At 37.2% G+C, this 13,016-nt stretch overlaps 1 protein-coding gene across 1 annotated transcript; it reads right to left on the minus strand.

Moving 5' to 3' along the window:
• Positions 1-6,786: 6,786 nt before the first annotated feature.
• On the minus strand, positions 6,787-9,442 carry LOC122141410. The gene is made up of 4 exons (XM_042748739.1): positions 9,289-9,442; positions 8,655-8,969; positions 7,701-7,997; positions 6,787-7,466 (listed from the first exon to the last, which is right to left on the minus strand). The coding sequence occupies exons 1-4, from the start codon at positions 9,344-9,346 to the stop codon at positions 7,162-7,164; spliced, it is 975 nt and encodes a 324-aa protein (XP_042604673.1). The 5' UTR covers positions 9,347-9,442; the 3' UTR covers positions 6,787-7,161.
• Between the last annotated feature and the right edge of the window lie 3,574 nt (positions 9,443-13,016).

Below are 13,016 nucleotides of genomic sequence, written 5' to 3' on the forward strand. Positions count from 1 at the left end.
AAGCTTCGGAAGAAAGAAGGTGGGTGATGACGAGTTATGCCGGTGCCTGTTTATAGGTCGCGCCGGGTAGTGACGTCAGAGGCTGTCGCCGGCCAACACATTGGCGTTTTTCAAAGTATGCTTCAGACACGGGTCACGACGAGGTGTTCCCGATGGTGTCGCCTGGAAGAAGATTTGTGTTTTTCACTACTCAGGGAACCATGGTTACATTCGTAACCTGAGACGTTTTGTCTTTCTATCAGACTTAAGTTCTGTGTGTTTATTTTCCCTCATAAGCACCTCGTGGACTGACCTGCATGCGTTACATATTAGTATGGAAGTAGCGTTTCCTCTCATTTGCTCATCGGGTTGAATAAGATATCCATGAAGTCTTTTTACATATTTCTAAACTGATAACTAAAGAAATTAGGACATTACACATTATACTCACCGCTAAACTCGATGACTCGACAAAGTCAACACTCCAACTCTCCTGATGAACTTCTCTTCTGGAAAGCAGTTCTTCTCTTTTGTTGCACTTGTGAGTGGCCTCGGGGTGTAATGTTGTTATTTTCTTTGTTCTTTTCTTGTGATAATTCACATACGAACAAAGTTGTCAAACCAAAACATATTTTATACTTTAATATCCATCCTGAAGTAGACACTACGGAAAAAAACGCTGATTTACCATTATCACTAATCAGCTGCTCGCTAGACTCGTTGTCAGGAAAACGACCGTTGGCAAAAAGAAAGATCTTGTCACGTGAGGGCTATTAATCTATGTGGTTTGAAATATTCCATAGGCAAATATTTTTTTGTACAAACATATTTTTTGTGTGAATATCTTTATAGGAATTCTATATTATTCTATAATATTCTATATTTCTATATATAAAAAATATGGTCATTTGGTTGCCAGGTGTCCCTTTGGAGTCACCAAATATATTTTTTGAAAGGACGCCTAGACATTTATTTATTTTTTTTTAATAAAAGCTTACCAAAACTAAATTTTTGGGGGTATCATCCTGAAATTTGTGTAACCGGGTGGTCAGGGAAAAGAAATACACATGGCAACGGATTCATTTGTTTGTATAGGGGTTTTATCTGACTGCTGTTTTTTTTACTTGAAAGAAGTTACAGCGGTCGGCGGAAACACAGCTGAGCAAAAATAAATAAAAATAAATAATACGCAAGAAAATAGGAAAAGTAAGAAAAATTACTAAATTCAAATTATTACTCCAAGAGTTACACAGTTTAATGACACTGAAGACTTACAGAAAGAAAAAAAATTATAATTATGTAATGTTTCACCAGTTCCAATGTAACAAAAACAAAAATTTAGATTAACAACAGATAAACACTGGTTGAAAAGCAGTAGGAGACTCACACTCCCAAATAATTTACTCTGGAGTGAGCACAACCAAAAATATCTGCTACTTGACCAGACTGTATAGACAAAGTCCAAAAGAACACTTAAATACATTTTTTTTTCGCTTCACCAAAATCCTGAATCCTTATGCAAACATGGTCAAAAAATGAGGTACTGACACAATAAAGAATATGGTAGTGACTGGAAATTTCCACTATCACCTGACACGAGGTTCACGTGGATCACACACGATCCGATCTCATCCAGAAAGACAGCATCACTTCATAATAATTCTCCCCGATGCCAACACAACGACATGACACTCGGCTGCTACATCGGATTATATCAAAATGGCTGTTCTGTTCACGCACATGCAAACAGGAAATCTCGTGGGCAGAGATCGGTGATCTCTTAAAGGGGCCATACACTGTTTTAACACATATTAAAAATGCTGTATTTATACCTCTGGCCACATTCTCCCCTGCTGAAACCCATCAATGTCCTCAATGACATCAGTGCTGGTTCCTAACCTCATTTACTGCTTCCCTGAAAAAAAAAACACTACCAAGGCTTGTCAAAAACCTGGGAAAAGACTTCAGGGCAGTTGAGACAGAATTACAAGCCACCTGGGTTCATTAAATGAGTTTTGGATGCTGAGAACCAATACCCTCTTTCCCCGTGTGCTCTAAACTCAGAGGGGGTTCCCCTCACGTCCCACTCGGGAAAAAGGATTCCCCTCTTAAAAGGGGCCATACACTGTTTTTAACACATATTAAAAATGCTGTAATTTATACCTCTGGCCACATTCCCCTCCCCTGCTGAAACCCATCAATGTCCTCAATGACATCAGTGCTGGTTCCTAACCTCATTTACTGCTTCCCTGAAAAAAAAAACACTACCAAGGCTTGTCAAAACCTGGGAAAAGACTTCAGGGCAGGTTGAGACAGAATTACAAGCCGACCTGGGTTCATTAAATGAGTTTGGATGCACACCAGCATTGACACGGCTAGTTCTTCTTGGTGCAGGGACCGGTTTCTTTGGCACAGGTCTATCTGCAACAAGAACAATACCCTCTTTCCCCGTGTGCTCTAACTCAGAGGGTAGCTGTCCCTCATTCTCCAGAACACAATCACGTCCCACTGCTAACGTTTCCTCTGCTGACCCAAAGACTTCCATTTCCACATCTCTTGTCTCTTCCACGTGAGGCAAAGTAACCTCTTCCAGTATTACACACTCTGGATCAACAGGTTCAGCTTCCACTGAATCAGAGGGAAACTTTGCTACTGGAGCTGTCACTCTACTCACTGCCTCTGCTGTTTCAACCACAGGTCTCTCGCATGGTCGCATTCAACTCTGTGGACCCGTTTTTGAGGACCTCCCTCTACAGGCTCAACCGTATATGTGTGGTACCTTGTACCTCTACTACCGCGTACACAACTGGAGCCCAGGAATCCTGTATCTTATGTCTACCTACAGGGCGGTGGTGCAAGTACACGGTTTGCCCAACACCAACAGATGGATAGTAAGCCTTGTCATTAAGTGGAGCCAATCTCTGCCGCTTTCTGCTCTGCAAATGCTCTCGCCTTTTCATGAGCTTCCCTGAGTCAGCTCTGGTGAATTACTAACCAATCTTCCCCTCTATTCACAGGATGTTCCTTACCCAGGAGAGCATCTACTGGAAGGCGTGGTTCTACACCAAATAACAAGAAATAAGTGGTAGCATACCCAGTGGTAGCATGTGGGGTTACATTGGATTACATAGGTTACATAGGTTACATAGATCAGCTTAGGAAGGTGTTCTGGCCATCGCCTTTTCTTTTCTGGAGAAAGCGTTCTTAACAACTCGTTGAGCGTTCTGTTAAACCACTTGCACTTAGCGTTACCTTGCGGATGGTAAGGGGTTGTACGCATTTTCTTTACTCCATACAAGTGACACAACTCAGCCACCACCTCACTCTCGAAATTCCTTCCCTGATCGGAATGCAACCGCTCTGGTACCCCGTATTTCATGAACCACTCCTTCAGCAGTATCTTCGCTGTAGTATTAGCTCTCTGGTCTCTGGTGGGGAACGCCTGTGTAAATTTAGTAAACACATCAGTGACAATCAACACATTTTCGCGACCATCCGTGGCAGGTTCAAGCACAGTATAATCCACAGCCACCACCTCCAACGGTCTGGACGCTAAAAATGGCTTTATATGCAGATGGATTCGCAGCTGTGGCATTTTGGTTAGAATGCACCTGTGACACCTTTTAATCCACCTCTCGACATCCTTGTACATGCCGACCTAGAAGCAACATTGTCTCAACAGGTCAAGCGTACGCTCAATGCCTTGATGTCCCATCTTATCATGGACACTGCTCAGGACTTGTTCTTTTAAACAGACTGGCAAAAGCAACTGTTTGCACTCATCTAAGCGAAGGTCATTCACAACCCTGTAAAACGACTCATCCATCACTTGGATATATTTCCACTGTTTCAGCAGTGACAACACAGGCCTAGGTAGGCTGCTTCTCTCTCGATTCGTGGGCTTTCTCTGACTACCCCAAAACTTATTGAAGGAGCCCAAAACAGGGTCACTTAGCTGAAATTCCTTCAACTGAGTCTTGGTATAACCTGGAAGAACAAACATACATTCGTGTATATTACTTTTCCTGGGACTACCCTCCCGTGCACGGATCTGTCTAACCTTACAGCACTGGTCACCCACAATCAACAATTCAGGGTCTAAAGGTGTACCCTTGTTGACTACATTAAAAATGGCAACACAGTCATCCAACTCTTCAGGACTGTCAGGCTCCCCTGCCAACGGGTGCCTCGAGAGGGTGTCTGCTGCGACATTATGCCGTCCAGGATGGTACCTGACCTCAAAATCGAAAACAGCTAATTGAGCCACCCATCTTTGCTCGATGGCACCCAACTTCGCTGTCTTCAGATGACACAATGGGTTGTTATCCGTAACGACCACAAATTTCGCACCCAACAGGTACCCCCTAAATTTTTCTGAGACAGCCCACTTGAGAGCTAGCAGTTCAAGCTTCATGCTACTATAATGTAGTTTTTCTCCGCATTATGTAGCTGACGACTTGCATAGGCGATCAATCTCCTAAATTCACCTTGCTGTTGGTAAAGGACAGCACCTAAACCGTCCTTGCTAGCATCCGTCTCAACTACGAACGGAAGAGAGAAATCTGCAAAACCTAAGACTGGGGCCGAAGTAAGCTTCTCCTTTAACAGTTCGAAGGCTGTGCAACACTCCTCTGTCCAAAGTGAACAAAACTCAGGTCTCTTCACCATACTCTGTTGTCATGAAGAGGACCTGCAATTTTAGAAAACCCTTCAATAAATTTCCTGTAGTAACTACAGAATCCTAAAAAGGACCTTAGTTCTTTCACTGTACTTGGCGTCTTTCATTTTCTCACAGCCTCTACCTTTCCTGGATCAGTACCAATCCCTTGAGCAGAGATCTGATGACCTAAGAACTTGACCTGTTCCTGGAGAAAACTACACTTATCAGGCTTAACTTTGAGTCCAGCCTCCCTTTACCTACCGAAAACCGCTTCCAGCCTCTTTAGATGTTCCTGGAAGGTAGATGAATTAACAAGGATATTGTCCAAATAGACCAGCATAGTTTGAAATATCAAATCCCCCATTACGGACTGCATAAGGCTTTGGAATGTGGACGGTCCGTTACAGACCCCAAAGGGCATACGGGAGTATTCGAATATGCCAAATGGGGTGGTGAACACAGTTTTTGGTTGGTCTTGCTTCCGCACGGCTATCTGATGGTATCCGCTAGCCAAATCAATGGTTGAAAAGAATTTCGCACCTTGCAACGCATCAAAACTCTCATCGATGTGAGGCAAGGGGAAAGCATCTCACTTTGTCTTTGCGTTTAATTGCCTGTAGCCTGTAGCAAAACTTTCCTCTTGTCATGAGATCCTGAGAGTGTTTGGCTCTGCTCTCTCCTGTAACTGTCTTCAGCTCGTTTGTTCTTCATTTCTTATCAAATGTCTCAATTGTTTCTCCTCTCAGACTGATTTCAGAGTTTCTCTGATGGCCTTTGGGGCAGGAATGGATCGAAGTCTACTATAACTATAAAGATAACAATATTAGCATCCTCACCAGTGAAAGATATCGTCTGTTCATTCTAAGTGCACACGCGTCTGCCGCTTTAAATTAAATTAATTAAACAGTACCTGAAGCACCTTAAGCTATAAAATCAACTCTTAACTTTTAACTCACCATTCAGATGCCAGAATCACAAACAGAACAAATTTAGTTTGAGAAATATATTCTTCATCAGTTCACTGAAAATGTCTGAAAACACTCACAACTAAACTGTGATATTTATCTGGTTGCATCTTCTCTTAACAGGATTCAAACTCTATCACAGTTTCCTTTATTAGAGGAAGTTATGAAAATCAGCTTTTGCTGATCTTACATTTTAAAGTGATCTGGCTTTTCATGAGTGAATTGTTGCATAATGTTAGATTAGATATCAGTGTCTACAGTTGTGAGCTGTCCAGATTTGGTGTTGATGAGAAATGCTTGAGTTCATAAGGAGGTGATTAAATATCGATTACAGATTTTGGTATCTTGGTAAATCTGAGCAAAACAACTCTTTTAAAAACTCTAATTAAAGCACATGAGTTTACCTCAATCTTTCTGAGAAACCGAGGCATGTACATGCCTGCATCAGTGTTTTCTAAAATTATGATGGGCTTAAACTGTCAAAGTGTGTCTTATTTACATTTTTAAAAGAATATTTATAACACTATACATTGTATTATATTGCCTTGGCATTACATTACAAATGAAAAGCTAGTAAACACTGCTGTGAGGGTGTTTTCTGAAGGAGTGAATGTGAATTTGACATCTTTCTCTTTTCTGACTGCCATAATCAATCCCTTTACTACAACGGCATTTTAGTGCCACGTAAAAAAAAAAATTGTAATATTTCGAGAATAAAGTCAAAATTAACCCAATTTAATCCCGTAATCTTAGATTTTTTTTAAAAATTTAACATGGCACTAAAACACCTTCGTACTCTACATTTACTCCTCTTTTGGAAAGTCGTGGAAATGCTATCGTGGATTTTTTTTCTTTTCTTTTGCTGTTTGAATGTAGCTGCATTATTCAGTACAATAATACAATTTGTAATGTTTTAGCTGTATATGTGATTTGCTTCAGAAAATCTTGCAGAGTTACAAAAATAACAATTTAATAGTAACGAAAAGTAAAAATGATGTTTCATCAGTATAAGCTTAATAATAATGTAAATATTTACATATAATGTTAAATATGATGTTTTTATAATGACTAAATGAATAATGAATAATGAATAAAACTTTATATGCACTGCTGAACCTCTGTATTCCTCCATGAGGTGCTCGACATAATAAATGTAATAAAACATGGAGAGACTCTTGGACGTTAGAGTGAGAAAACTTTATTGATAAAGGCAAGCAAATACAGATGACAAATGGACAGAAAAGTGAGATCTGTGCGTCTAATCTGACAGACATATAAACAAAGCCTTCAAACTGAATGTGTACAATAATAACACTGCAAGAGAGGAACATTTTTAAATCAAATATGAAAAATTACTGAATGCGAGCATCTTTGGTAATCTTCATTATTGACCATGACAAACACTTGCATTTGATACTTTGAGCATATATGAGCATTTGGAAATTAACCACATCAATATCAGAGGATAAATATAAATAATCTAAGAAATAACATCATTCTTAAGGTTTCTGATGTTTATATGTGCTTGCTCTTGTTCAGTTCTTTTGAATCTGCTCTCTACTCACCATAGACAGAAACTCTGAAAGCTTTTAATGACTGTTTTGATCCAACTGTATATAGTATATAACTTGTATTTTTTTGGGTTGTGGTGTTTGTGATGGTCAGAGATCTAGTTTGTTTGTCTAGCTTCAGTCTGTCTCTGAATCTCCCATCAAGAACATCTTCATTTACAGTGATATTGTCAAAAAATGACTTGATTATAATTTCATTCATATACAACCACACAAACATTTCACCCTTTGTTATTTCAGTAAGACCAGAGTTGAGATTGAGTGAATCTCCCTCCTTCACTGATATTTCATCTGTATCAAACACACACACACACACGGAGAACAAACAGAAAAGGGGTTGTCACAGAGTAATACAATTTAAATCCTACGTGTTTGTTTACTTAAGTAATTAGTTTTAAATGTAATCTCCAAAAGAATAATAATATAAAACAACAGAACAGACAGAAAAAAGCAAAACAGTGTGCGGAATAATATTGTATCTGGTGATGAAAAAAATAAAACAAGTGGAACAAATTTTTGACTCACCATAGACAGCGAGAAATAAACGCTTTCTCACATTGTTGATCAGTAGTTCATAAACTCCAGCATGTTGAGTTGTGGTGTTTGTGATGGTCAGGGATCCAGTTTGTTTGTTCAGCTTCAGTCTGTTTCTGAATCTCTCATCAAGAATTTCCTCATATACAGTCATGCTGTTGGTCTGTTTTTTTATTTTAGCTATTAAAATGTCTTCAAGTACTAACTTCCACTGAATCTCGTCATCCTTTATTTCAGTAAGACCAGAGTTGAGAGTGAGTGAATCTCCCTCCTTCATTGATATTTCATCTGCATTATCAAAAACACACAGAGAACAAACAGAAACAGGGTTCATCACAGATTCAGAGTCTTATCTGATGGTTTACTAAAGTAAAACTTTTGAAGTGTAAATTGAATTATATAAATGAATTAATTGAGTAAATGAATTATATAAAAGAACAGAAATGGTGTTTGGATTAATAACTGCATGTTTGTGCTGATTTAAGGATCAATCATTGACCCAACAACTGAATCCAACAGTATTCTGCATGAAGATCTTTTACTTGAGCTTCAGCAAAGTTCACTTAATTTGTATTAATTTAGCTTCAATTTGATTTCAGTTTTGAATTTAATCTGACGCCAATTTCAAATGACTCTAAAACACAGAATGATAATAATATTGATAATTTTGTTATTAATTTAGATTTGATTATTCTAGTATTCCCCAACTCTTTGATTATTTGTTTATTTAGGTGCACAGATGATGTGCCATATGCTCCGTTCATTCACGGTCCTTCAGTTTGAAGGATTCAAATGACTTTCTGTGTACTTTATTGGTGATCTCTTCTTGAGATTTGTAGCTTTGATGTTTTATTGCATGGTATCTGTTTTTGTGGACAATCTTGTGTTCAGTCTTTTCAGGAATTTTGGTCTTACAATTAAAATATTAAACTTAATTTAACTCACCAATGATAGTAAGAGAGAAACTCTTCCTCAAACTTTTTCCCTCCAGTTCATAAACTCCATTGTGTTCATATCTGGTGTCTCTGATGGTCAGGGATCCAGTTTGATTGTCCAGCTTCAGTCTGTCTCTGAATCTCCCATCAAGAACATCATCATACACAGTCACGCTGTCGGTCTGTTTATTGATTTCAGCTATTAAAGTGTTTTCATATCCAAACCTCCATTGAACCACATCATTATCCTTTATTTCAGTAAGACCAGAGTTCAGAGTGACTGAATTTCCCGGTTTCACTAACTTAATTTCCTGACCGAACACATCTGCAGAACAGTTTATCACATATTAACATTTTAAAATCACTTGATGTTGGTTTGATCACTAAAATACTTTTAATCTTTGAATCTGAAGTTAATAATATTCTGCAGCAAAAGACAAAATATGGTCAATGAAAAAAATAAAAATAAATCACACACACATATATAATATTTCCTAATATGATGATGGTTAAATCCAACCTGCAGAGATGAAAAAAAAAACACACACAGACCAGTCCCCTCAATATGAGAATAACAGTGAATATAAATCATCTCTGACTAATCTAACCACTAAAAAAGCCGTAAAAACACATTTCAAACTCACCATCTAGACGCCAGAAACACAAACAGAACAAAACTAATTTGATTGCCATTTTCCTCATCAGTTCACTGAAAAGCTGACAATATTATCCCTTAGAATGTCTTAAACACAAGTGAACTGTGATATTTATCTGATTGTGTGCGAATACTCCTCTTCATCTCAGTTTACTTTCAGACATCCATCCTCTTTTACATCACGGAAAATAAACAAGCTTTTGTTGATCTTACGCTTTCAAACTCAAAAGGAACAGGCAAAGTTCAGACGATCAGCAAACAGCTTGTCTGAAGCAATTTAAGTCAAAGTTTAAATCAAAACCAGTGTGAAATGAGCAAAAACAAAAAGTTTTGGTGGTGTGTCTCTGTCCACACCAGCGTTTTTAAGTGTTTTACAAAAGTCTGAAAATACTTAAATCATCTTGCTCTGCGGGTGTAAAACATAATAAATAACGGAGGTTCTCCGTGAGGGAATCAAGCGGGTCCCCGTCTATGGCTGCCCAGCAAACATGCCTGCGCGGGCCCACTACAGGTTTTCTGTAGGAAACCCACACTAAACCCACGTGTGGCCCATAGCAGTTTGGTCATTTGGGGCCCTATGAGAATTTTCTGTGGGCATCGCAGATTTCTGTGATAATGACAGGAAAATTAAAACAATACATTTTCCATGACAAAAATATAATATGTGTATGTACTGTGTATATTTATTATGTATATATAAATACACACACATGAATGTTTATATTTAAGAAAAATATGTTATATTTTTATTTTATTTTATTATAAATATACTTATATATAATATAAGTAAATGTTTGTATTTATATATACAGTACATAAATATACACAGTACACACATATGTAAAAAAAAAAAAAAATTTATTTTGGATGCGATTAATGGCGATTAATGGTCTGAAAACACTAATATATATGAATGCTGTCAGACAATTAATCGCATCCAAAATAAAAGTTTTTGTAAACATACAGTACAGGTCAAAAGTTTGGAAACATTACTATTTTTAATGTTTTTGAAAGAAGTTTCTTCTGCTCATTAAGCCTGCATTTATTTGATCAAAAATACAGAAAAAAAAATGTAATATTGTGATATATTATTAAAATGTAAAATAATTGTTTTTAAATTTATTATACTTTAAATTATAATTTATTTCTGTGATGCAAAGCTGAATTTTTAGGATCATTATCACATGATCCTTTAGAAATCATTCTAATATGATGATTCATTATCAAAGTTGGAAACAGTTCTGCTGCTTAATATTTTTCAGAACATGTGATACTTTTTAGGATACTTTGATGAATAAAAAGTGAAAAAAAAGAAGCTATGTTTTTAAAATATAAATATTTTGTAATAACAATATACACTACTGGTCAGTAATTTGGGGTCAGTAATTTTTTTTTTTCTTTCTTTTTTTTAAATAAAATCAATACTTTTATTCAGCAAGGATGTGTTAAATTGATAAAAAGTGATAGTAAAGAGAATATATTATTAGAATATATATTATTAGAATTTTATTTTTTATTTTGAATAAATGCAGTTCTTGTTTAACCTTTTATTCATCAAATATATTAGACAGCAGAACTGTTTCCAACACTCATAATAAATCAGAATATTAGAATGATTTCTAAATGATCATGTGATAGACTGGATGTTACATGTGACACTGAAGGCTGGAGTAATGATGCTGAAAATTCAGCTTTGCATCACAGGAATAAATTATTTTTTTTTTAAAAGTATATTCAAATAGAAAACTATTATTTTAAGTTGTAATAATATTTCACAATATTACTGTTTTTTCTGTATTTTTGATCAAATAAATGCAGGCTTGATGAGCAGAAGAGACTTCTTTCAAAAACATTAAAAATAGTAATGTTTCCAAACTTTTGACCTGTACTGTATATATATATATATATATATATATATATATATATATTATATATATATATATATATATATATATATATATATATTATATATATATATATATATATATATATATATATATATATATATATGTATATATATATAGATATATGTTTACTGTGTATTGTGTAAATATAAACACACACACATACAGTATTTATATATATATATATATACTGTATTTTATTGAAAATATTTACATGTATATACATTTATATATTTATATTCTTATATTTTATATTATATATAAAAATATTTAATATATAAACAAAAAAAGTTACTTACAAATGAGGACAATGGGAAGCAATCAAAATCAACAAAAGAGCAGTGACTCAGCTGCTCGGATTGAGTTGGGCAGGTCTTTCCACCAGGAGGGAACCAGTGTTGAAGCTACGGGCTGTGGCCCACCCAGTGAGAAGCTGGTAATTTTCCAGATGAAGGTATATTATATATTATAATATAATATATTATAAATGTATAGTTTCACTATAATTTATAGTTTCACTATAACTTCATATATGTGCTTTAAAATATATTTAACGTGAGCTTTCATGTTCATTTTACTGGCAGTTTATTAATTTTCCCTCTTCCTATAGGTGCTTACCATACAAAATAATGATTGGCCAGTTTCTGTTGGTCCCACCCACAATTATGTTAATGCAGTGAGGATGTGCATGTTTGAAAATAGTGTTAAATTTGAAAGATGTATTAGAAAATAGTAAAAACAAACCTCATTCAGTATTTAAAAACGTATATACTGGATTTCCCAAATGAAATGTAAGTCTTAGCGCTGAATCCGGACTGCTGTCCTGACATTTTATCCTACTCATCCTTTTTCTCATGCTAAACAACAATATTTAATGTACCTGCATTACTGTAAGGGAAGGTTTAGGGTTGGGTTAGGTGTAGAATTTAATAAAAACACAATCTTATTGGTAGAAAAATATATATAATGTTGGTTTTCTGTATCTTTATCCCTTCTAACTACAACCGAGAATATAACACATAATCACTGTATATGCATTACTGTAAGGGTAGGTTTAGGGTTGTGGTAGGTGTAGACGTTAAGGTGTAGGTGTAGGCTCCCTGTGCCTTTTTCTCTCACCGCCTGGGCCCTGCAGAACGAAATTATGACATAGGTAACAGGGAGCTGCTGGCTCCATTAGTTGGAGGGAGCAGCACAGCCCTTCTTGGTTTGGACGGATCATAAAAACCTGGAATATATCCATTCGGCCAAGAGGTTGAATGCTCGGCAGGCCCACTGGGAAATGGGCAGTTTAACTTCTCCCTCTCGTATCAGCCAGGTTCCAAGAACACAAAGCCTGATGCCTTTTCTCATCTGTTCGAGAGTCCTGGGATGTGGCTCCTGACACCGTTCTCCCCAAGGGGGTGGTGGTGGGATATCGAGCAGCGGGTGGGGAGGGCCATGCGGGAGGGGGAGGTCCCAAGGGGGTGTCTGGCGGGTCAGTTGTTTGTGCCAGCTGTGGTCCTCCGGTGCGGTCACGAATCTAGAGTAGCCTGTCATCCAGGGGTTCGGCGATCGCTGGCCGCCATCCGTCAGCGATTCCCAGGTCAAATATTCCCACAATACCCTTCCTGTAGCGTCCACAGGTATGTCTCCCTTTCAATGTTCCATGGGTTATCAACCACCTCTTTTCCCTTCTCAGGAACCCGAAGGTGCAGTCCCGTCTGCCTTGGCCTTTGTCCATCGGTGTCGCTGCACCTGGAGGAGGGCTAAGGAGGTCTTGGCTCGGGCTTCCAGAAGGACCAAAGCAGCGGCTGATCGTCACAGGACTCCT

The sequence above is a fragment of the Cyprinus carpio genome, chromosome B22 (assembly GCF_018340385.1).
Source record: "Cyprinus carpio isolate SPL01 chromosome B22, ASM1834038v1, whole genome shotgun sequence".
Classification (NCBI taxonomy): Eukaryota; Metazoa; Chordata; class Actinopteri; order Cypriniformes; family Cyprinidae; genus Cyprinus; species Cyprinus carpio.